The 23,784-nt window shown below is 57.5% G+C and overlaps 1 protein-coding gene and 1 pseudogene across 3 annotated transcripts; one reads left to right on the plus strand and one right to left on the minus strand.

Annotated features, from left to right (window-relative positions):
* The first annotated feature begins 382 nt into the window (after positions 1-382).
* On the plus strand, positions 383-14,187 carry EPN1 (epsin 1). 2 transcript variants are annotated; one of them, XM_082606116.1, is made up of 12 exons: positions 433-537; positions 2,043-2,122; positions 3,366-3,692; positions 7,584-7,833; positions 9,353-9,477; positions 9,843-9,917; positions 10,462-10,545; positions 11,187-11,487; positions 11,851-11,961; positions 12,060-12,146; positions 13,230-13,487; positions 13,571-14,187. In XM_082606116.1, exons 3-12 carry the CDS (start codon positions 3,465-3,467, stop codon positions 13,777-13,779), a joined length of 1,728 nt encoding a protein of 575 aa, XP_082462242.1. In that variant the 5' UTR covers positions 433-537; positions 2,043-2,122; positions 3,366-3,464; the 3' UTR covers positions 13,780-14,187. The 2 variants fall into 2 exon arrangements, with proteins under 2 accessions (XP_082462241.1, XP_082462242.1); XM_082606115.1 differs by lacking the exon at positions 2,043-2,122 and having other exon boundaries at positions 383-537.
* A 1-nt stretch (position 14,188) lies between these two features.
* On the minus strand, positions 14,189-20,588 carry LOC309794833 (vomeronasal type-1 receptor 4-like; annotated as a pseudogene). The gene is made up of 5 exons: positions 19,708-20,588; positions 15,761-15,969; positions 15,031-15,098; positions 14,531-14,663; positions 14,189-14,432 (listed from the first exon to the last, which is right to left on the minus strand). The product of its transcript is annotated as a vomeronasal type-1 receptor 4-like (transcript).
* Positions 20,589-23,784: the final 3,196 nt, after the last annotated feature.

Genomic DNA, 23,784 nt, shown 5'->3' on the forward strand with positions numbered 1-23,784 from the left:
GCTAGCGGGCCTGGGGCTACCGCGCGGGGGGCGGTCTGGGGACGACGACGTGGTCTCTTCGCCTTCGGCCGAGCTCGCTGCCCGACCCCTCGCTGCGCCCCGCCTCTCCGTGCGCGTCCGCGGGGCTTCGCGGAGGCGGGCGGAGATGAGGCAAGTGGCTCCGGGCGACGGCTCCCGCGCGCCGGAAGTGACGGCACGCGGGAGAGCGTGTCCTCGGAAGTAGCCACTGCGCAGGCTCGCCGCAGACGGGGCGGCTGGGCGGGTCGCGCGGCCATTTCCGCTTCCGGTCCGTCGCCTCCTTTGGTTGCTTCCCGTCCGCTCGGCGGCTCCCCTCCCCCGCCCGGCTCTCCGCGCCCCTCCCGGGCGCCGGGGCGGCGGGGCCGTCGGCGTGCGGCCCTCCGTGCGTCCGCGCGTGCGCCCGAGCGCGGCTCCGCGTCCGCCGTTCGCGGCTCGGCGCGCGCCCCGCGACACCGAGGCCGAGCGGGGGCAGGGGGCTGCCCGCCATGACCCCCTGGAGCGCGGCGTGAGGGGGCCGAGGTGAGCGCGGGCCGGGGCGCGGGGGGCGGGCGCGCTCGGGCGTCTCCGCGGCCTTTGTGTGTCTGCTCCCGGCCGGCCTGGGCCGCCCGCGGCTTTCCGTCTCTCCCGCGTATGCCTGTGTCTGTGTGTCAGCGCCGCTGCCTCCCGCGGGCCTCGCTTGTGCTCGTGTCCGTGTCTGTTTCGGCGTTTTTGCAAAGCATTTGTCTCCGTGTGTCTGTCCCGGTCTCGTTCTGCCTTTCTGTCACGTTTTGGCGTCTGAGGGTCAGGATTAATGTTGGTGTCTCCGTTCGCCGGGTGTCTCTAGTCTCTGTGCATCTCTCCCCACCGTCTTCCCATCTCATTTTTGTCCTGCTACCTGTGTCCTCCAAGCCCGAGTCCCTCTCCGCGGGTCTGTCGCTTGGTCTAGGGCCTGCCCCTTCCCCCAGGTTCTTGAGTTAGTTTTGGTGAAGAACCCGGCTCTGGAATCAGAGGCCCACTTTTTGCGAGCCTGTAAGATTTGTCAGGTGATTTACCACCAAACCTTAGTTTCCTAGTCTTTAAAATTAGTGTGTTTATGTGTCCTGCGTAATAGGGCAGCTTTGCCTAATAACGGAGGTGATGCTTTTAAGTGCCTAACCCTGGCGCGTAGTAAGTGTGTAGTTAACTGCTGGGAGCTCTGGTTTCCATTATTATTTGTAGATTTTTTTTGTTCCACACAGGTGACGTTTGATATCGTTTGATATCTGATTACCCTTTGGAGAATTTTGCCGTATGATTTGTCTTTTATTCGATCTAGTAATTATCTTTGGGCTAAGCAATTTTGAAAAATGTAGGCTTGTTTTAAGCAGTATCTGTGAAGTTTTAGTTTTGCTGTGAAGGTTGAATATATCTTCTAATGCCCGTTAATATAAACACACGATGTTAAGATCGCACATTTTCTGATGGCCACCCTTTTGGAAATAGGTCTGTTTCTTTCTCTGACAATAATAGTAGCCAACGTTATTGAACTACTACCCACGGGGCGCAGTGCCAAGAACTTTATGTATCCATTGTATGTAATCAACAGTTCTGCCGGGTGGAATCTTTTCCTTCATTTCAGAGTTGAGCAAACTGAATCTCAGGGAGGCCAGACTTTGGACCCAGAGTTCGTGTTCTTCTCCATTTTTCTTGTCGCTTACTTCCCTGCCCCAGGTTACTGCCGCGTTTCGTTTCAGAGTCTCCGTCTTTTCTCGTTGCCCGCCTGCCTCACCCTTTTCCCATGTTTCTTTATCTGTTTCTCGTGTCTTTGTCTGCCGAGCTTTCTTTGTGCCTCTTTTTCTTCTTCTCTCTCTTTCCCTTTCCTTTCAGTCTCCTGCTGTTAGGTGTCAGATCAGCTCTTCGTCTTAGTGTGTCTGGCTGGGTCTGTCTTGGCACCCTGGCCATCCCTTTTCAGCTGTTCACATCTGTCTCCAAGTGCCTGCTCTCCTGTGTTCAAGGCAGGGGCCAGCCGCCTCCCCTGGGACTCAGGTTGTAGGCGATCTCCGTAGGTCTCTGCCTGTGGCTAGCATGCTGGAAAGGTTGTGGACGGTGTGGTCAGAGCCTGCTCTGCAGCCGGGCTGCTCCGGAGGTGAGGCCTGTGCCTTGGGTTCCTCCCCTGTGAGTTGTTTGTGAATCACGGCGCCGTGGGGATGAACGGAGTTACCGTGTGTAAGGCACTCGAGCACGCCTGGCACCGGGCAAGGGCTGTGTGAGTGCTTGCTGTGACGGGCCTCACTGGCCTGATCCCCTTCTCCTCTTTTCTGTTTCTTTCCCATCACTCTCCTCTTGGCACAGGTTAACTTAAAAGAGAATGTTCTGGAGCCCAAGGTGGCCTGGGGTGGAGTCTGCTCCGCCATGCCTAGCGTGTGACCTTGGCTGGGTTGTTTCACCTACTGTGAGCCCCTGCTTCCTCAGCTGTTAGAACCCCGCCCGCAGTGTTAAGTGAGATAATGGATGTCTCGTGCTCCAGGAGTGCCTGGCACGAAGCTGGGGCCTAGCCAGCGGGCTTGTTCCTTATCTCTCCTCCCGAGCCTCCCTGTTGGGACACCTCGCCCCCCTGGCATACCCCCTCCTGTCTGTCTCTGCTCCCTCTGTCAGCCTCCTCCCTGTGTGTCCTTGTTCCTGCAGGGGGTTCTGCCCCCCTCACCCCGGCTCCAGAGGTCTTTCCTGCCCTCCCTCCTTCCCTTCCTGTACGGCTTATTGAATGGCTCTTCCGGGTCAGCTCCTCTGATGGGAAAAGCCACGTCCAGACAAACGTGGTCTCTGCCCCCATGGGGCTCTCAGGGCGGCCTCAGCCACAGAGTCAGACAAACGAGTAGAAAATCACCAGGGCGAGTGAGCCTACCGACGAGGCCCCCTGGGGAATGGTGGCTGTGGTGTTGGGGTGGGGTGTTCCAGCGGCGCCCGCGGCTGACTGCGAGGACCTCGTGAGGGGAGGAAGAGCAGGGTGACTGTCTCGTGACACCACCCACGTGGATAGCGCGCTTCCTGCGCCGCAGCCTCCCTCCAGTTTTCTGGACTCCGAATGAAGCCCCATCTCACAGAGGAGAAAACTGCGGTGCGGGAAGTGCCAGGCGGGGAAGTGTGGACTGGGGCGTGCCTCCTTCAGGCCTGCGGCCTGCCACGGCACGCTCTGCGTCGCTGAGCCTGGCAGGAAGGAGCTGGGCTCGACTGAGGAGCTGAAAGGTGGCTGGGGTGACGAAGGCAGAGGTTAACCAGGGCCAGAGCCTCTCAGGCCGCAGTGGGGACCTGGGCCTCCACCCCGCGGGCAGCGGGGAGCCGGGTGGCCGCAGATCCCGCTTGTGTTCCCAAAGGTCCTCTCCTTTCCCCAGATGCGGTGACCTGCCAGTGCCTGCTGCGGCCTCCCTCCTCCCGCCGCCCCGTCTCTGCACGCTCCGGGGGGCCCGCCCCCCTCCCCACCGCCAGCCACCATGTCGACCTCCTCACTGCGGCGCCAGATGAAGAACATCGTCCACAACTACTCGGAGGCCGAGATCAAGGTTCGAGAGGCCACGAGCAACGACCCCTGGGGCCCGTCCAGCTCCCTCATGTCTGAGATTGCCGACCTCACCTACAACGTCGTCGCCTTCTCGGAGATCATGAGCATGATCTGGAAGCGGCTCAACGACCACGGCAAGAACTGGCGGCACGTCTACAAGGTCAGTGCGGGGCGCAGAGCTGGGTGGGGGCGTGCCCACCAAGGGGCGCCCAGAGTCGCGCCGCCTTCCTGGTTTCCGTGAGGAGCTGGAGTTCTGTCTTTACGTAATTTATGTAAATCTTTTTCTTGTTCAGTGAAGGCAGCAAAGAATTTTGGGCCTTGTGGTTTTTGAAGAAGCGGCACATTCTCAAGACTGATCCACTTAGAAGGCCTAAGTGGGTGCCCAGTGTCCGCCCCTCCCTCAGAGGCGGCCGTGTCCCCAGCTTCTGTCCTCTGTGGTGATCTGTGCGTGGAGGTCCAGGCAGGTGGGCAGCTCCGGGGAGTTTTGGGGGCCACGGACTGGCTCTGTATCCTCGTTGCAGCAGTGGTCCCGTGGCCGTATGCAGTTACCAGAACGCAAAGCAACGTGTAAGGAACAGTGAATTTTACTGTGTGTAAGTCACACCCTACTTTTAAAAAGGAAAACAAGCATACGTGTCAGGGATCATTTCTCATCAGGACAACAAAGATTTGTCACTCTTTCTTTTTTTTTAAACAATTTCCTGTCTCCTGTCTGGGTTGATCATAATTGACGTAGTCAGCTACCTGGTGCTGGATTTTTAAGTTGTTTGCAATGTTCTGCTTTTACAAACAAGACAGCCATGAATGTCCGTGTACGTTTGCCATTTTCCAGAACTGGAATTTCTGGGCATGTGCCTGTGCCATTTTGATAAATGTGGCTAAAGTGCCCCCAGTGATACACGCACACGCCCTGATCCAGTGAACAGACGGAAGGACAGCCCACAGGCTTTGGGTAAAGGGAACTCAGCTGCAGGCAGCGCTCAGTGGGTGGGTTTCTCGTTTGACTGCTGTTTTGGGGACCTGGGGCCTGGCGTCCCAAGGTAGGTCAAGAAGTGGTAAAGGGAGCTTCCCTGGTGGCGCAGTGGTTGAGAGTCCGCCTGCCGATGCAGGGGACACGGGTTCGTGCCCCGGTATGGGAAGACCCCACGTGCCGCGGAGCCTGCGCGTCCGGAGCCTGTGCTCCACAACGGGAGAGGCCACAACAGTGAGAGGCCCGCGTATCGCAAAAAAAAAAAAAAAAAAAAAAAAAAAAAGAAGTGGTAAAGGGCCTGGGCTAGGGCAGGTGGCGAGGCCCCACCCCCAGCACTGCGGCCTCAGGCCAGTCCCGGGACCTCCCTCTGTGGGAGAGTCCGACTCTTGGGGCCCAGGGGTGTTGGTGAGTCCATTTGTCGCTGTTCCTTCGGTAAAATGGCAGTTGAGGGCCTGCTCTGTATGTGGCGGTGGGCAAGATGGGTGAGGCCCCTGGCCTCGTGGATGCGGACTGGAGCATGTCTGTCCTCTGGAGTCTGGGGTGGGTCCCCGGGGGTTCCAGGACGAGGAGCCTGAGGCCTGGAGAGGTGGCGCCGCTTACGTTCCAGCCGGGATCTGAGGCCCGTTTGCTCTGGCTCCTTTCCACGCTCCTCCCTACAAGCCACGCTTGGGTCTTGGATTCAATTGAGTCATTTCTTGTGAAGGGAAAGGGTGGGGGAGCTGGGGAGCCTTTGTGTGAGGTCGGGGGGAGGGGGCCGGGCCGGTGTGTGAGGGGAGGTGAGTCCTGAGAGGCCACAGGTGGCAGGTTTTTTGTGACCGGTGCCTGTGGGCGGGGAGCAGCAGTGGTAATTCTTCCAAGTGAGGGAACTGAGGCGCAGAGGTTCAGGGCCGCCCTCGCCGTGGTGGGGCTGAGAGGGGCGTCCCCGAGCCCACCCTCCTGACTCCGGGTTGTGTCACCTGACTTCGCTGAGGAGTGCAGGGTCTCAGTCTTTATTTTTGAAAATCGGGCTCAGTAAACTACAGCCCACGTGTCACACCTGGTCCTCCGCCTATGTTTGTAAGTAAAGCTTTCTCACACGTGGCCTGGTGCAGGGCTGAGCTCTCAGGACCGGGAGTGCACGCCTGAAATGCTGGCGGGTTTATCACCCGGCCCTTTACAGAGAAAGCTTGCTGACCCCTGTTTAAGCTGATGCTCGCGTTCTGGTGGCCCGGGACATCCTGGACCAGGCCGTTTTGGAAACCTGTGATGTCTTCCATCGAGGTGCATGTTCTGAGTTCACAGCCCAGCTGGCTCTTAGGTGTGTGCACCCCTTTGTAGCCACTGCCCAGGTGGAGATAGAGTATGTGTCCCCAGGAGGCACCGTGACCGGCCTTCCGTCTGCCGAGATTGTTCCAGGCGTGGAGTCCTGTGGCCTGTGATCCTTGGTGCCTGCTGTCTTTTGTCTTTGTTCGCCGTCACGTCTGGGGGGTTGACGTGTGGAGCAGTCACTCGTTCGTGTACGTGGCTGTGTGGGGGGGCTCCTGTCATATGAACACGCCACGGCTCGTACATGTGTTTTTCCCCCCTGTGGGGTGTTTGGGTTATTTCCATGTTCATAGTCTTTAAACTGCAGTTCCAAAGTCCCCAGAGCTCTGAAAACGAAAGTTTTCAAAAGTCATTTGGCACCAAGGCCCCACCTGGACTGGGGTGAGGTTGTTTATCCGGCATTTGAGGGTCCCACAGAGTGCGACCGTTGGTGTCACCCTCCTCTGGGGGACTTCTGTTACAAGTGGTGTGTGCAGTCTTTATGGCGTGAACCCGGGAAAATTCTGAATTCCCAAGCACCGTTGGCCCAGGAGTTCTGGAGCCTTCCACACGCGGAGGTGGTTTTACTTCTTTCCATTCTCCTCTAAGGCGTAAACATCTCTCGGTCAGTTAAAGACTAATCTCTAATTACAGAGGTGAATAGTGTCAACACACCTTCAGGACCCATGCCAGATACAGGTCAGGCTCCCTGGGGAGGCTGAGGAGGTGTGACCCTGGCGGATTCCGCTGCGGTTCAGACAGCTTCCCGGGGTGGCCTGCCCCTCGCTCTCTGTTTTGTTCTGCTCTAGACCTAGGAGCCCTGGGTGGGTCTGGGAACCCTGGGAGGCCCCTGGTGTCACCTGCAAAATCTAAGGTGTGCCTCTTTCCTGAGGACAGTGGCCATGGCCTCCCACAGAGCCTGAAAGGGGCCAGGACCCCTCGCCCCACTCCCCAGACCGCCTGGAGTCCAGGCTCTGCAGACCACAAAGGCCTTGCCTGGGGTGGGGAGTAGGGGGGTATTTTCCATTAAACCTTGCTGAAAAGGGAATTTGTTCCCATGGCATAAAATGCAGAAGATCCCAAAGGGTGTTCCCTCCTCCCTGCCGGCGTGGCCCTCCCTCAGAGCGCCCAGGCCTGGACGGGCCCTGCCTGCACGGCACGGGGTCTCCCTCCTCCGCCATTGTCTTCAGATTGCGCCGGGGCGGTGTGAAACTTTATGCTTGGGATGACACTTTGCAGACTCACAGGGTGCTAGAGAAAGCGGGTGGGTGCGTCGTGCACTGGGCACCCTGAGCGGGACCTAACAAGCTGCCTTCCAGCCATGCGACCTTAGATCTTCGTTTTAATGAACAGAGCAGCGTCTGCACCGCTCGCTTGGCGATCCCCACGCGGGCTGTGGTGATGCACTGGCCGTCTCCCCTTTCCGGGTGTTTATTGAGATATGCGTAGGTCACGTGACACACAGTTCACCCTTTTAAAGTGCACGGCTTGGTGGCGTTAAGCACATTCACGATGTTGTGCAGCCATCACCCCACCTAGTTCCAGAATGTTTTCGTCCCCCCAGACAGAAGGGGGATCTCCCGATCCCACTGAGAGTCCCCCCCAAGTCCCCGGGCCCAGTTTGTGGGTTTGCCCGCCCGTACATCTCCTGTGAGTGGACTCTCACACACTCTGCTCTTTGGGGCCTGGCTTCGGCCACCCCACGTGGTGTTTTCAAGGCCCATCCCGGTGGCAGCTCGTGCCGCGGAGGGCGTGGGTGGGCTGGGCCTCGGGTGACGGTGCGTCGTCCCCCTGCAGGCCATGACGCTGATGGAGTACCTCATCAAGACGGGCTCGGAGCGCGTGTCGCAGCAGTGCAAGGAGAACATGTACGCCGTGCAGACGCTGAAGGACTTCCAGTACGTGGACCGCGACGGCAAGGACCAGGGTGTGAACGTGCGCGAGAAGGCCAAGCAGCTGGTGGCCCTGCTGCGCGACGAGGACCGGCTGCGGGAGGAGCGTGCCCACGCGCTCAAGACCAAGGAGAAGCTGGCGCAGACCGCCACGGGTGAGCCAGGGTGTCCGGGCCCGTCCGCCGCCTGCGCCCTTCACCTGCGTGCTCCCTCCGGTCTGTCTGGGGGCAGCCCGTGCCCGAGAGGGAGCGCGCGGTCTGCAGGGGGTTGCAGCCACCACGGGAGCTGTGCTCAGGCAGAGGCAGGGGGCTGAGGCCCTAGGTGGCTGCACAGGACGGAGGAGGGCCAGAGCGGTGGTGAGGGGGACTCGGCTGGACTGGAGTTGGAGGAAGTGTAGGTGCTGGGTGGCGACCAGCGATGAGGAGCACGAGGTGAAAGGGCGTCCTCCACGATGGGAGGTCCAGCTGTGTCGGGAAGCTTTCAGTTTTATACATGGGTGGGCAGATCCTGAGTGCTCCTGGGAAAGACCTTTTATGCTGGGACCGGGTGGGTGTCAAAGGTAGAGACATTCCCCAAGTGGTGTCGTGAGCGCAGGTGGAAGCCGTCTGTGCGTTTGAAGCGGGAAGGGTAGAGATGGGAGTAATGCGAAGGGTAGAGATGGGAGTAATGCCGAGAGGTGGGCCCGGCAGCTCTCGGATGGGGGTGGGGTGGGGCTGGGGGGCTGGGGAGGCGGGAGCTTGTAGGAGGCCAGAGCAGTTTCCAGGTGATGGAGGTGGCATCTTGGTAGGTGGTCAGGATGGAGAGGCAACGTGCGCTGGTGAGCGCTCCCTGGCCGGCAGGAGCGAGCCTGGCCCGTTGGGGGAAGGCTGGGCGCTCCCTCCCGTCTGGGCCCATGTCTTCTCTCCGTCCTTTCCTCATCCGCCCCTTGTCCCGGGATGGGGCCGGGGCCAGGTGTGCAGGCCGCTCCTCCCCCAGCATCCAGCCGAGGGCCCCAGCCCTGGAGACCGAGGCTCCAGGCTCCCCACTGGGGGCTGTTGGGAGCTTTCCCGCCTGGGGACCAGGGAGGAAGGCCCTCCGTCCCCCTGGGGCCTGAGATGGGGCCCCGAGACAGGCCACAAGGCACCTCTGACCCTGTGCAGGAACTTAGCTCACAGGCTCAGAGGTTCCCCAGGGCCTGCCCTCTTTATCAGCAGACTTTTTTTTTTTTTTTTTGCGGTACGCGGGCCTCTCACTGTTGTGGCCTCTCCCGTTGCGGAGCACAGGCTCCGGATGCGCAGGCCCAGCGGCCATGGCTCACGGGCCCAGCCGCTCCGCGGCATATGGGATCCTCCCAGACCGGGGCACGAACCCGTATCCCCTGCATCGGCAGGCGGACTCTCAACCGCTGCGCCACCAGGGAGGCCCTATCAGCAGACTTTTGTCCTGCGCCACCAAGGCTGTCCTTCCTTGACCCCGTCCTTCCTGCAGGTGGGGCTGCCGCACCCCTCCGTGGGTTTGCGTGCACACCACACCCCCTCCCGGACCGTGGAGCCTGGGGTCTGGGTCCCACTAGGGATGTTGGGGGAGGGAGGCCAGGCCCGAGGGGAGTTGGGGGGTTTCAGACTCTGCCAGCCCGGCTGCCTGGGCCGTGGGGTCCCCTCTTGCGTCCGGGTCTCAGCGCCTGTGTCCCCTCAGCCTCCTCCGCAGCCGTGGGCCCTGGGCCCCCACCCGAGGCGGAGCAGGCCTGGCCGCAGAGCAGCGGGGAGGAGGAGCTGCAGCTCCAGCTGGCGCTGGCCATGAGCAAGGAGGAGGCCGACCAGGTACGGCCGGGCGGCGGGGGCGCGGGGCCGGCTTCTGTCCTGCCGTCCATCTCCACGCCTCGCCCTCAGCCCCTGCCCGCCCCTCCTCTGCCGGTCTCTCTGCTCTGCTCACCGTCTGCCCCGTCTTTCCCCGCTCCCTTTCCTCTCCGGGTGCTTGGCCTTCCTGGCCCTGGCCAGCCCGGCTCCCACCCACACCCCAGGCTTGTCTCTTTGCTGTTCTTCACCAGTTCGGGGACTGTGTCTGTGTGTCTCTTGCTGTGTCCGAGCCTGGCTCTCTGTCTCCATCCTTGTGTGTGCACGTCTCTCTCTCCCCGCCTCTGGGCCCCACCTGTCTCCCCCAGCCCCTCACACTCTCTCTCCCCCAGCCCCCGTCCTGCGGCCCCGAGGATGACGTCCAGCTCCAGCTGGCCCTTAGTTTGAGCCGTGAGGAGCACGATAAGGTCAGAGCAGCCTCCCCACCCCGAGGCTCCCCTGAGACCCTCCCCAGGTCCCCGCCTCCTCTCACCTTGAAGGGCCCCACCCCCACACGTTCGTGCTGCAGCGTTTTCAGTGGGACCTTGTGTCTAATGGGTCTCCGGAAGGATACCCGGCACGTGAAGCAGATGCCTTGTGGCTGCTCGGGGTGGTGAGGGTGCCCATCTCTCTCTCCGTCACAGCCCAGGGCTCCACCACCTTCACCCCTTGCAGAAAACACCCGGAGTCAGGCGCCCCGTGCTTCCCCAGTCTGTTAGAGCAGCCCTGCCCGGCCCGTCCTGTCCCCTGCACGGCACCCTCCCATCATCGTCCCCCCCGCCCCAGCCTGAGACCCCGTGTCCCACCCCATCCCACACATCGTCCGCATCCCATTTTAATTTTCAGTCGCCATTGTCTGGGTGGGAGGGTTCGGGGCTGTCCGTTTGGGGGTGGGGGGGGTGGGAAGTGCAGTGTCAGCCCCGTTGCTCGGAGTCTGACCCCTCGCCTGCCTGCTGCTTCCGGCCGGAATAGGAGGAACGGATCCGCCGTGGGGATGACCTGCGGCTGCAGATGGCCATAGAGGAGAGCAAGAGGGAGACCGTGGGCCAGGAGGAGGTGAGTGTGGGCGCCGGGCCTGGGCGGGCGCCGGGCCTCGGGGGACGGGCGGGCTGGCGGGAGAGCGTGTCCAGGCCGGCCTTGGCCAGAGGCCTCATCAGTGTCCGATGCAGCCCAGGAGGGTCTCGGCCTTGCCCCGCCTGCTCTGCCCCTGGGAAGGGGTGTGCAAGGTCTGTGGGGGCACCTCCCATCCAGAGCGAGCTGGGCTATCCCCGGGACGCGCGTGGGGAGCTGTGGGTGCGGGGCCCAGGGCGGCGGCGGCGGCCCTTGTCCTCACTCCGTCGTGGACTGGTCAGCGGCCTGGGCTGGGTGGGAAGCGGGTGTGTGGTGGTGCAGGGCCAGCCGACTGCTGTGCGGAGAGTGGACGGAGGGGCTAGGGTGCGAGGAGGGCCGGGGCGGGTGGGGAGGTGGACGGGGTGGAGCGTTGCAGATGAACAAGCAGCTGGGCGTCTGCCCCTGCTCCCGTCCTCTGGGCGCCCTCTGGGCGCTCGGAGGTCCCCTGGCGGTAGGTCCGCCTCACCTCGACGCCCGGCTCCCACTGCCCCTCCTGCTGCGTGGCTGTCCTGTCTCCCCGGCACCCTCGCTCTGGGTCGGGGTTGGCCCCACTCCCCCTTTTCTCTCTGTCTCTTTCTTCCCTGCAGTCGTCCCTCATGGACCTTGCTGACGTCTTCACGGCTCCGGCTGCTCCGCAGGCCGCGGATCCCTGGGGGGGCCCAGGGCCCATGGCTGCTGCCCTCCCCGCGGCGGCCCCCACCTCGGACCCTTGGGGGGGCCCCGCCGTGCCTCCCGCTGCTGACCCCTGGGGTGGGCCGGCTCCTACACCCTCCTCCGGGGACCCCTGGAGGCCTGCCCCCGCGGGGCCCCCGGTTGACCCTTGGGGTGGGACCGCAGCGCCTGCGGCTGGAGAAGGACCTACCCCCGACCCGTGGGGGAGCTCAGACGGTGAGTGCCCACTGCCTCCCTGGCCCTGTGTGTGGCGTGCAGTCGTGGCGTGCAGTCCTGGGGTGCCCTGGGGGGTGGGTGCCCAGCGGCTGCGGGGGCTGCAGGAGGCGGGGTGGGAGGCTGGGTGAGGCACGCACGAGGCCCCTCACCCCACCCTGGCCAGGGGCCTCTGGGGGTTTTCTGGAGGCCTCAAGGCTGAGGAGGGCTTTGCCAGAAAGGGGCGTCTGGCAGTGTGAGTGGCAGGGCTGGAGGGTGGGGACGTGGGGAGGGGCCAGCTGGCGAGGGGCCTGAAGCCTCGGGGCTGCCTGGCTTTGGGGGGCGGGGTAGGCTGCCAGCCCCTCACCTGCTTTCTTCCTCACGCAGGCGGGGCCCCGGTCGGCGGACCCCCAGGCTCCGATCCCTGGGCCCCGGCCCCGGCCTTCTCAGACCCCTGGGGGGGTTCCCGTACCAAGCCCAGCGCCAATGGCACCGCAGGTACTGGGGGGTGGCCCGGGGGGGCTGGGCCTCGAGTGTGGGAGGAGTCACGTCGCCTGGGCCCCTGGGGAAGCTGAGGGCACACACTGACCCCACAGCGGTCGGGGGGTTTGACACGGAGCCCGACGAGTTCTCCGACTTCGAGCGACTGCGCACAGCCCTGCCGGCCTCTGGGAGCAGCACGGGTGAGTGTCCCCCCCAAGCCCAGGAGGCCTGTCCTCCAGGCTGGGCGGCCGCTTGAGGGTTGAGACGCAGCAGGATGGCTGCAGCCCCCAGGTGGGCCCGGCCCCCAGGGCTCTTGTAACAGCGTGACGGCGGTGGAGCTGGTCGTCCACCCACTGTAAAGAGGAACTTCTTACTTTGTTTTCAAATAACTTCAGACTTAGAGAAGAGGTGCAGAAATCGTACAGAGAATTCCCTTTCTCCAGTTTCCCCCAGCGCTGCCCTCTGGCCCCCTGGAATGTTTCTTGGAGCGCGGTGCAGCCTCTGGGGGCTACCGGGCGGCGTGGCGCCTGGACTGGCCTGATGGCCGCCCCTCCCTCTGGGGACCGCACGCCTTTCCTCACCTGCCCACTGGTGTCCTGGGGCCCGGGGCACGGGCGTTTGTGCACCCCTCTTCCTGGAGATCCGAGCGCCTGTCTTCCGGCCAGAGTCCGGGCTGGCCCTGTGTCTGCAGGTTGTCCCTGGGCTTGTCCTTGAGGTGAGACCCCGAGTCTGTGTGGTGTTGGGGGCTCTCTTCATGGTGGCCGCCTCCCCGCCCTGGGTAACGTTCTGTCTGGTCCCTGGTTTCTCTGCGTCTTTGAGGGCAGCAGGCTTTCTGGAGGGAGCCGGCCCGGCACCAGGGCCTCTCCCCGCCCAGGCTGACCGCAGGTTGCCGTCCAGTCTGCAGCTCTCACTCTTCCAGGCTTCTCTTCAGCGACATGTGTGCATGTCTTTCAGTATCAGACGGGGTTCTTAAATCTTAAAGAAACAAACAAATCAGGCCTCACGCTAATGGCGCATCACCCAGTCTCCTGGGACAGTGGGCGCCTGCCACTGCCCCCCCACGCGTCCCCTCCGGGCAGTCGTGACCCGTCGTGTGAGCTTCCCGAAAGCGGTGCTGTTCTGCCGTCACCCGCCGGGGTCGGTCCCTGACCTGGAGGCTGTCAGAGGGTGGTCCTCCCGGCCTGGCCTCTTGGCCTCACACCCGCGTGGTTTGGCTCTGGGGCCGCCTCCTCAGGGTCCCCACGGCGGCCTCCCCCTGAGCCCCCCTCTGCGGCCCCTTTTAGGGGAGCTGGAGCTGCTCGCCGGAGAGGTGCCCGCTCGCAGTCCCGGTGCCTTTGACATGAGCGGGGTCGGGGGCTCTCTGGCCGAGGCTGTGGGGAGCCCCCCGCCTGCAGCCGCCCCGACGCCCACGCCGCCCACGCGGAAGACCCCTGAGTCGTTCCTGGGGCCCAATGCCGCCCTCGTGGACCTGGACTCGCTGGTGAGCCGGCCAGGCCCCACGCCGCCAGGAGCCAAGGCCTCCAACCCCTTCCTGCCGAGCGGTGAGTGTGGCCCGGGAGCAGGGGTGCTGGCCCACCCGGCAGACCCCTGACTCGACTCCATTCCCTGTCCTCTCCCCCTGCAGGAGGCCCGGCCACCGGCCCCTCCATCACCAACCCCTTCCAGCCCGCGCCCCCCGCGACACTCACCCTGAACCAGCTCCGGCTCAGCCCCGTGCCCCCGGTCGCTGGAGCACCACCGACGTACATCTCTCCCCTTGGCGGGGGCCCTGGCCTGCCCCCCATGATGCCCCAGGGACCCCCGGCCCCCAACACTAATCCCTTCCTCCTATAATCCAGGGCGGGAGGGGGCTTCCCCCATTTCTGCTCCCTGGGCAGCCAGTGTTGTGAGTGCATGTGAAGCGGGGGACCCCTGCCCCCACCCCAGTGTCCTTCCCCCTCCTGGGGCCCACTCACACTACACCACCCCCCCCATCCCCGACCCTGCCTCCCCGGAGAGAAACTGGACCTGGGGATGGGGAGGGGTGCGGCCAGAGGGGGACCCCTGCCCACGGCATTAGACGGGGGAGGGACAGCGGGGGGGTCCCCCCACCCATCTCCCTCCCAACTCCTGACTGGCCCCTCAATCAGTGTTTGAGCCTCCTCGTCCCCTCATGCACCCCTCGGTGAATCCTTGGTGATGATTTTGGCAACTCCGGGAATAAACGGCAATTCTTATGGGCACGGTGCCCCCACATTCTCATTCATGGCTCCTCTGACCCCTTCACCTGGGGCACCCAGGGCTCCGAACCCATTGGCCTCCTGGGGGCAGTTGGGAGCCGGCACCTCGTGGAAGCCTTGATTTCCCTGACCCTCTGGGTGCCGCTGTGTTCTATGCTGGGGGTAGGAGGGGGCACTGAGTCCTGGTGGAGCTGTGGCCCACTCAGGGCCAGACAGTCACCCTTAAGAGGGTCAGGAGTCCCTCTGGAGAGCTGATGGGGCCCTGGGCTGTGCCAGCGGACAGCACGTTGAGGTTGGGGTCCAGGGCTCATGAGTTGTCGGTGAGGACGGGGAGTTCTTACTGAGGTGGCACACGCTTGACACACCTCAGACAGACACGCTCCAGCCGTCCTGTGCCCAGCGTGGCACCGCTGGAGACGCGCATCGGCTGCTGCTGGCTGAGCTCGGAGACCACAGGTGCTTCCTGCCTGCTGTTCTCTAGGCTGGGCCCCAGGGGGTCTGCAGGCCAGCCGGCAAGGTGAAGCCACTGTCGCCCCCAGGAACAGCGAGCGTCGCCTGGTCCAGGCCCCGCAGCCCCGCAGTCCCCGCTGGGTGATGGGGGCTCCACGTGGGCTCCCTCCACGCTCGTGGGGTCAGGTCCCCGCCCCGGTTTGTTCCCGAAGTGATTCCTTTTAACAGCTGGCTCAGGGGCACGGGGCGGGGGCTCCATCCCATGGGCTGGGCACCCCGAGATCAACTGGCCTTTGTTCTTCCCCAGGAGGTGTTCTGGCCTGGGGTGCGCGAGGGCACAGGTGCATGCAGACCACCAGGGGCCGGAGGGTGTGCCCAGGCTGGCCTGCACTGACCTGCCTCCAGTGGTGCCCACTTCCCACGGTGTGGGGGGGGTACTGGGGAGCCTCAGACACGGCTGTGGCACGGTGGCCCCGATGGGTCCTAGAACAGGAGCGAGTGTACAGGTCAGAGGCGGGGGTTAGGATCAGTGGCCCTGGACTGGTCAGGCCAGGCTCCCTCCTGCACACTTGCGGCGATTGGAGTTTTGTGGGGTCCAGATAGATGGAAGAGGGGACCACCACCCTTCCCCAAGGAGGACGGGGCCCAGGGAACTCGGTCCAGTCGGTTGGTTCAGGACTCAAGGTGCTGTGTCTCCTGGGCTTACGGGGTGTGGGGGGCGGGCTCCTGGCCACCTGGACTGTGGGAGTGGGGAGGTGGCCCGGGGGGGCGGTGGGGCAGTTGCCAAGGGCAGGGGTACCATCCTTGGGGGCTGATCCCTGCTTCTGACTCTCGGGCTCTTGAGCCCTCCTGTTCCAGCCCCTGGGGTCCCCGAGGACCCTCCCCCTCCAGACACGAGCCAGACCCTCTGTTTCACTGGACGTGTTGCCGCAGAGCCTGCCTGCCACCTCTTAAAAAATGCAGAGGAAGGCGATGACGGGAATGTGGGACTTCAGTTTACGCTAGTGGAAGGGTTAAAGGTTAGAGACTGCAATCTTTCTGGCCGTTTCCTTATTTGTCAAAACAAGAGGAGAAACCACCACAACCCCGTCAGCCACGTGCCCATGAGGCATCACCACCTCCCGGACGTCCTTTCCATTCCTTACAGCGTGAAGCTCACAGGAGCTCCAGAACCTTGGGTCTCCTCGTGTATCACGCTTTCCAGAGTGTCCCGGCCACCATCTCTCAGGGGGAGCTGCTGCCTGAGGGCGCCCGCCCCGAAGGCCCGAGCGCTTGGTCTGTAGTGGCCCGTCCCTTCCTGGTGGTTCACGCCCGCTGCCCGGGCCGTTGTGCGTGCGCCTCCGACCGGGCGTCTCTGTCCAGGGGGTTGAAGGGACAAGCCCCCGCCCAGGGCTGTTCTGGTTTAGGGTCAGGGAGCGGCTTGTGGGCCTGTGGCCAGCAGGTGGCGCCAGAGACCGAGGGCGGCGGGCGCGGCCGGGGGGCGACGCTGGGCAGCTGGGCGCCAGCGCTGGACACGCTTTCTCTCCCAGGCCCCCTGGTCCACCTGCATGTACGTCCTCAGTACGTCCCCACACTCACCTGCACCCTCCCTCTCACCTGCCCCTGCAGATGCCCCCTTCTCACGCATGTGCACGTCCGTACTGACCGCCCTGCGCTGCACAAGCTCACAGGGTTTCAGTCTCACCCCGTCTTAATTTTTCTCACACGGAAACTCCAATTCAGGCCCAGACTCGGCCTCAGCCAGACTCTGCCTTTGCCCCATGTTTCCTTTAAAGCAGAAATACTTTTCTTCAGAACGGTCTGCTCTCTGCAGAACGCCCGTCAGTCTCCTGCCACACTGGAACCAACGCCCTCATTCCTGCTTTCAGTCGGTGTAACCAGCCCTTTACCGTGCGGGAGTGAAACCCACACACGTCAGCTGATGCCCCAATTCAGGGGTCACCGCCCTGTGGTCGAGGGTGGGAAGGGACGCGCACTGTAAGTAAAGTTTTACTGGCATGAAGCCACACCCGTGGTCTAGGGCAGCTTCTGCATACAAAGGCAGCGTTAAATAGGCGTCAGAGACCCTGCGGCCTAAAGTATTTACTACCTGACTCAGAAAAAGTTTGCTCCCAGCAACTCCTTGTACTTTGCGGGAATTCTAGTGCCCGCCAACCATACCAGCTGAAAGCCCGCAGGGTCCCCAACCCCCGGGACAACCATAGGTTTCCCGAGAGCTTTTCAGCAAGTTCTTTTTGCTGTCTTTCGTTTCCTACTGAGTGTGTCTTCCTGCTCTTATTCTACTTCTAGGGTGAATTCTTTGTTTCATCCACGTCAGTTTACTTCTGTTCGAACACTTATAATTTCCAAGAGTACTATTTAACATTTGCTCCTTAAAATACGATTTTAATGGACGTTTTCAAGCACGCAAAACTGTAGATAACAGGGTCATCACTCCCCCCCCACACACAGCTGGGGAACTCCTGTCTACCCTCAACCATCGTTTACATCCAAGAAATCTAGTTTCATCTACAGATCTAGTTTCATTTCAGCTGCCCCCTTGCATCCCCTTCCCCTGGAGAATTTAAAAATGGTAATTGTACCCTGGCTAGGAACAGTTTGGTGTTAGTGTATATATGGGGGGGGGACCCTGTAGCAGTTAACCCGACACATTCAAAGGGGAATAAACAATGGGGGAGAGGTTCACGATAGGACTATGGCAGAATTGCTTCCGTGTTGCCTTTCGGAATGTTCCAACTGATGACTTCAAATCGCCTCACTTCAATCATGCAGGCAAACCTGATTAAGCCTCATTAACTTCAATCATTATAAAGGCAAATAACGATTATTTGAGAATGTGAATTAAACAGAAGACAAATACTAAAAATGGTACCATGATGGATGTGGTTTAATCTCCACTCACAGCCCCTTTCCCTGGATGGCACACCTGCAGCGACAGACTCACCAGTCTCTAAAGAACTGCCTCCCCGCCCCCATCCCGCCCATAGCAGCAAACTACAGACTGGTAGAAAATATTTGTGAATCTTATACTGAAAAGGATCCAATATCCAAAATATATAAAATACTCTGAAAAACTAACAACAAAACCAACTCCAGGGGTGCGACTTCCCTGGTGGTGCAGTGGTTAAGCATCCACCTGCCAATGTAGGGGACACAGGTTTGAGCCCTGGTCTGGGAAGATCCCACACACCGTGGAGCAACTAAGCCTGTGCCACAACTACTGAAGCCCAGGTGCTTAGAGCCCATGCTCCACAACAAGAGAAGCCACCACAATGACAAGCCTGCGTACTGCAACAAAGAGTAGCCCCCACTCGCCGCAACTAGAGAAAACCCACGCCCAGTAGCAAAGACCCACCGCAGCCAAAAATAAAATATAAATAAATTTAAAAAACCAACCCCGGGCTTCCCTGGTGGCGCAGTGGTTGCGAGTCTGCCTGCCGATGCAGGGGACACGGGTTCGTGCCCCGGTCCGGGAAGATCCCACATGCTGTGGAGCGGCTGGGCCCATGAGCCGTGGCCGCTGAGCCTGCATGTCTGGAGCCTGTGCTCCTCAACGGGAGAGGCCACAGCAGTGAGAGGCCTGCGTACTGCAAAAAAAAAAAAAAACAACCCCATACAAAAACGTGCAAGGACTTGAATAGACATTTCTCCAAAGATAAACTGCCAGTAAATACTTGAAAAGATTCTCAACATCATTAGCCACTGGGGAAATGCAAATCAAAACACAGTGAGACAATGTTCACTGCACCACTATTTACAACAGCCAGGACATGGAAGCAACCGAGGTGTCTGTGAACAGATGATGGATAAAGAAGATGTGGCACACATATACAATGGAATATTACTCAGCCATAAAAAAAACAAAATTGAGTTATTTGTAGTGAGGTGGATGGACCTAGAGTCTGTCATAGAGTGAAGTAAGTCAAAAAATACTATGTGCTAACACATATATACGGAATCTAAAAAAAAAAAGGTTCTGAAGAACCTAGGGGCAGGACAGGAATAAAGACGCAGACGTAGAGAATGGACTTGAGGACATGGGGAGGGGGAAGGGTAAGCTGGGATGAAGTGAGAGTAGCATGGACATATCTACACTACCAACTGTAAACTAGATGGCTAGTGGGAAGCAGCCGCATAGCACAGGGAGCTCAGCTCGGTGCTTTGTGACCACCTAGAGGGGTGGGATAGGGAGGGTGGGAGGGAGGCTCAAGAGGGCAGGGATATGGGGATATATGTATACGTATAGCTGATTCACTTTGTTATACAGCAGAAACTAACACAACAATGTAAAGCAATTATACTCCAGTAAAGATGTTAAAAAAAACAACAGTGAGATACCACCTCACACCTGCTAGGATGGATATAGTCAAGAAATGGAAAATAACAAGTATTGCAAAAGATGTGGAGAAACTGGAATGCTTGTGCATTGCTGGTGGGAATATAAAATATTGCAGCAGCTGTGGAAAAGTTTGGTGATTTCTCAAAAGGTTAAACAGAGAGATACCATATGACACAGCAATTTCTCCTAGGTATATATCCAACAAACCTGAAAGCAGGGACTAGACAGATACTTGTACACCCATGTTCATACCAGCACTATTCACAATAGCCAAAAGATGAAAACAATGCAAGTGTCCATCAGCGACTGAATGAATAAATGAAATCTTGTATGTACATAGAATGGACTAGATTTCAGCCATAAGAGCGAAAGTTTGATATCTGCTACAAGGTGGGACAACCTTTAAAACATTTCAGTTAGACAAGGCAGATGCAGAGGGACAAATACTACATGACTTCACTTATATGAAGTACCTGGAACGGGCAATCCATAGAGACTGAGTAGAATAGAGGGCGCTTTGGGCTGAGAGAAGGGAGAGTGATTCTTTTAATGATACCAAGTCTTGGGTATAGGAAGTGGTGATGGCTGTACACACTGTAAATGTGGTTAATGTCACTGCATTATACACTTAAGAATGGTTAAAATCGTAAGTATGAAGTTATTCATGTTTTATAACAAAGTTTATAACAATGGGTAACTGGTAAATGATGACTCAATGTAGTAATTGTGATGTTATAGAAGCTGACATAATACATTTAGCATTTCAACCGTGATTTCAACAACTCCCAAGCAGACCCTAGGAGTTCTAGGATCCTTAAGGATCAACAGGAAGGGGGTAAAAGTGGGGAAACATAAAGCCAAAATATGAGTGGCCTGCATTAACCACAGACGAGAATCTATAAAAGTAGTGGTATAAAAAGCGAAAATGCAATTTAGTATGTAAAAGTTGACAAAGGTGACCACCAGCATTAGGATGGTGTGGGTAGCTCTGGTCTCCGGGGGACATTTGTGGTAGCCCGTGGGGGTGTGAATATACTGCACTCTCTTGTGGTGTCTGTGCAGGAGAAGTACCATGTAGCCACTGGACCAGATCATGAGGCCAGTAAACATGGCATGAGAGATGGACCACAGGATGACAATGTCTGCAAAGGGACTTGAGGATGAACAGAACCACTTGCCTTGGTTGTCAGTTTCATTTCCCATGTAATGTGGACCAGTGACTGTCACAGAAACAGAGATATTCATTAAGACCCTAAGCATCCAGCAGGTGCAACAGGAAGGACCAATGACCTTGGGGGCTCTACTTCTGAGCATCATCCACTCCACTCCACTCCCCTCCCCAGGGGATGAGGGTGAAGGACTGATAGGTGCTCAGGACACAGGTGGAGCGCAGGGGGGTGCTGCGAGCCACTCTCTTTATATAATATACAAATTTACACCCAAGACTGGACAGGGAGTTCCTTGAAACAAAAGCTGCCACTTTGTGGGGGAATCCCAGAGGAGAGAAGAACCAGGAAATTAGCCACAGCCATGTGGGTGGGCCTCTGCTTGGGGCCAAGCGAGACTGGAGAGATGCTGTGGAAGAAAAGGATGACATTGGCCAGAGACCCAACTGCTATCTGTATAAGATACATGGTTTTTCAGAGCTGCCTGGTTTGCAGTTCTTAGGACATCTTTCTGAAAAGACATGGAGAGGGCTTCAAAGTGGCCTGAAGCAGAAAGGAGGCTGTGCTGGCGTTGACATCAGCAGCCTTCTTACCTAACCAACATTGGGAAGGGATTCTCACTCTTTACTTCTCCTGAGGAAAAAAGACACCATCATACTCCAGAGAAATGGCTTTGCCTGGAGAACGTACACCTGACATCAGTTATAACTTTCACCATTATTATTTTGTACTTACTTCTCTTCACCTGTATCACTATGTCCTGTTCTCCACCTTCATGTAAGGTCCATGAACTTAGGAACCATGTCTGTCTTGTTCAACAACACTGTTGACACATAATAGGTGTTAAATAAAATGTACTGAGTCCATGAATAATTGACAGGAGACAGAGAACGTACTCTACCCCTTTTAGAATTCATGATCATCCTGAATACTTCAAGAATGTATCAGGATTCAAGATGCAAGAGGAGTAGGTGGACATGGAATTCATCTCTCTCTACACGTGCAGCAGGAATACATCTATAGATGCAACAGTTCTCAGAGAACACTGGCTGAAAACTAGCAGAAGACCCTGGACTCTAGAAAGGACTATAAAGATCCCTTCATAACTGGCAGGGAAGCACTTGAGGCTGTCAGAAGAGGGTGGAGCGGCCGATCTATGGCAGACGGGACAGAGTGAGAATTACACAGACGGTCCGTACCGTGGCCCTCTGTGCCCCCGGACTGGGACGTGTGTGCACAGGCTGCCCCTCCAAGAGCAGAGGCAGCGAGAGGACGTGTGCGCACCAGTCTGCATGGGGAAAGCAGTAGGGACAGAGCCCAGCACCACCTCCTGCTTCTCCCTCCAGGGAAACCAGGAAAACAAGAACTAGCACGAGCTTGACAAACGCCTGGCTGCTGCTTCCCACTAGCTATCTACCTTACCTTTGGTAGTGTATATGTGCCCATGCCTCTCTCTCGCTTTGTTGAAGCAGCCGCATAGCACAGGGAGATCCGATCGGTGCTTTGTGACCCCCTGGAGGGGTGGGATAGGGAGGGTGGGAGGGAGGGAGATGCAAGAGGGAAGGGATATGGGAACAGATGTATATGTGTAACTGATTCACTGTGTTATAAAGCAGAAACTAACACACCATTGTGAAGCAATTATACTCCAATAAAGTTGTAAAAAACAGAAAAAAAAAATGCCTGGCTTCCAATTGGAGACCATTCACCTGCCTATTGCTTCATTCCTGGAAACTTCACTGCAACTAAGTAAGAAAAAAAACATACCTGAAAGAAAGAAAACAAAGAACAAAATTCCCCAGAATTCCTAAAGAACAGGTCTTGGTGCTCTGGCTGGGTGTCAGGCCTGAGCCTCTGAGGTGGGAGAGCCGACTTCCAGACACTGGTCCACCTGAGACCTCCTGGCCCCACGTAATATCAATTGGCGAGAGCGCTCCCAGAGATCTCCATCTCAGCGATAAGACCCAGCTCCACTCATCGACCAGCAAGCTCCAGAGCTGGAAACCCTATGCCGAACAACTAGCAAGACAGGAACACAACCCCACCCACTAGCAGAGAGGCTGCCTAAAATCATAATAAGGTCACAGACACCCCAAAACACACCACCAGACACGGTCCTGCCCACAAGACAAGATCCAGCCTCATCCACCAGAACACAGGCACCAGTCCCCTCCACCAGGAAGCCTACACAACCCACTGAACCAAGCTTACCCACTGGAGGCAGACACCACAAACAATGGGAACTACGAACCTGCCGCCTGTGAAATGGAGACCCCAAACACAGTAAGTTAAGCAAAATGAGAAGCCAGAGAAATACACAGCAGATGAAGGAGCAAGGTAAAAACCCACCAGACCAAAGAAATGAAGAGGAAATAGGCAGTCTACCTGAAAAAGAATTCAGAGTAATGATAGTAAAGATGATCCAAAATCTTGAAACTAGAATGGTGAAAATACAAGAAATGTTTAACAAGGACCTAGAAGAACTAAAGAGCAAACAAACAATGATAAACAACACAATAAATGAAATTAAAAATTCTCCAGAAGGAATCAATAGCAGAAAAACTGAGGCAGAAGAATGGATAAGTGACCTGGAAGATAAAATAGTGGAAATAACTACCACAGAGCAGAATAAAGAAAAAAGAATGAAAAGAATTGAGGACAATCTCAGAGACCTCTGGGACAACATTAAATGCACCAATATTCAAATTATAGAGGTCCCAGAAGAAGAAGAGAAAAAAAAAAAAAAGGACTGAGAAAATATTTGAAGAGATTACAGTTGAAAACTTCCCTAATATGGGTAAGGGAATAGTCAATCAACTCCAGGAAGCACAGAGAGTACCATACAGGATAAATCCAAGGAGAAACATGCCAAGATACATATTAATCAACCTACCAAAAATTAACTACAAAGAAAAAATATTAAAAGCAGCAAGGGAAAAGCAACAAATGATATACAAGGGAATCCCCATCAGGTTAAGAGCTGATATTTCAGCAGAAACACTGAAAGCCAGAAGGGAGTGGCAGGACATACTTAAAGTGATGAAAGGGAAAAACCTACAACCAAGATTACTCTAGCCAGCAAGGATCTCATTCAGATTCGATGGAGAAATTAAAAACCTTACAGACAAGCAAAAGCTAAGAGAATTCAGTACCACCAAACCAGCTCTACAACAAAGGCTAAAGGAACTTCTCTAGGCAGAAAACACAAGAGAAGGAAAAGACTTACAATAACAAACCCAAAACAATAAAAAAAATGGTAATAGGAACATACATATTGATAACCACCTTAAATGTAAATGGATTAAATGCTCCAACCAAAACACAGACTGGCTGAATGGATACAAAAACAAGACCCGTACATATGCTGTCTACAAGAGACCCACTTCAGACCTAGGGACACATACAGACTAAAAGTGAGAGGATGGAAAAAGATATTCCATGCAAATGGAAATCAAAAAAAGCTGGAGTAGCAATTCTCGTATCAGACAAAATAGACTTTAAAACAAAGACTATTACAAGAGACAAAGAAGGACACTACATAATGATCAAGGTATCAATCCAAGAAGAAGATATAACAATTTTAAACATTTATGCACCCAACATAGGAGCACCTCAATACATAAGGCAAATGCTAACAGCCATAAAAGGGGAAATCGACAGTAAC

Source organism: Mesoplodon mirus (genome assembly GCF_964341445.2).
Source record: "Mesoplodon mirus genome assembly, chromosome: 19".
Taxonomy (NCBI): Eukaryota; Metazoa; Chordata; class Mammalia; order Artiodactyla; family Ziphiidae; genus Mesoplodon; species Mesoplodon mirus.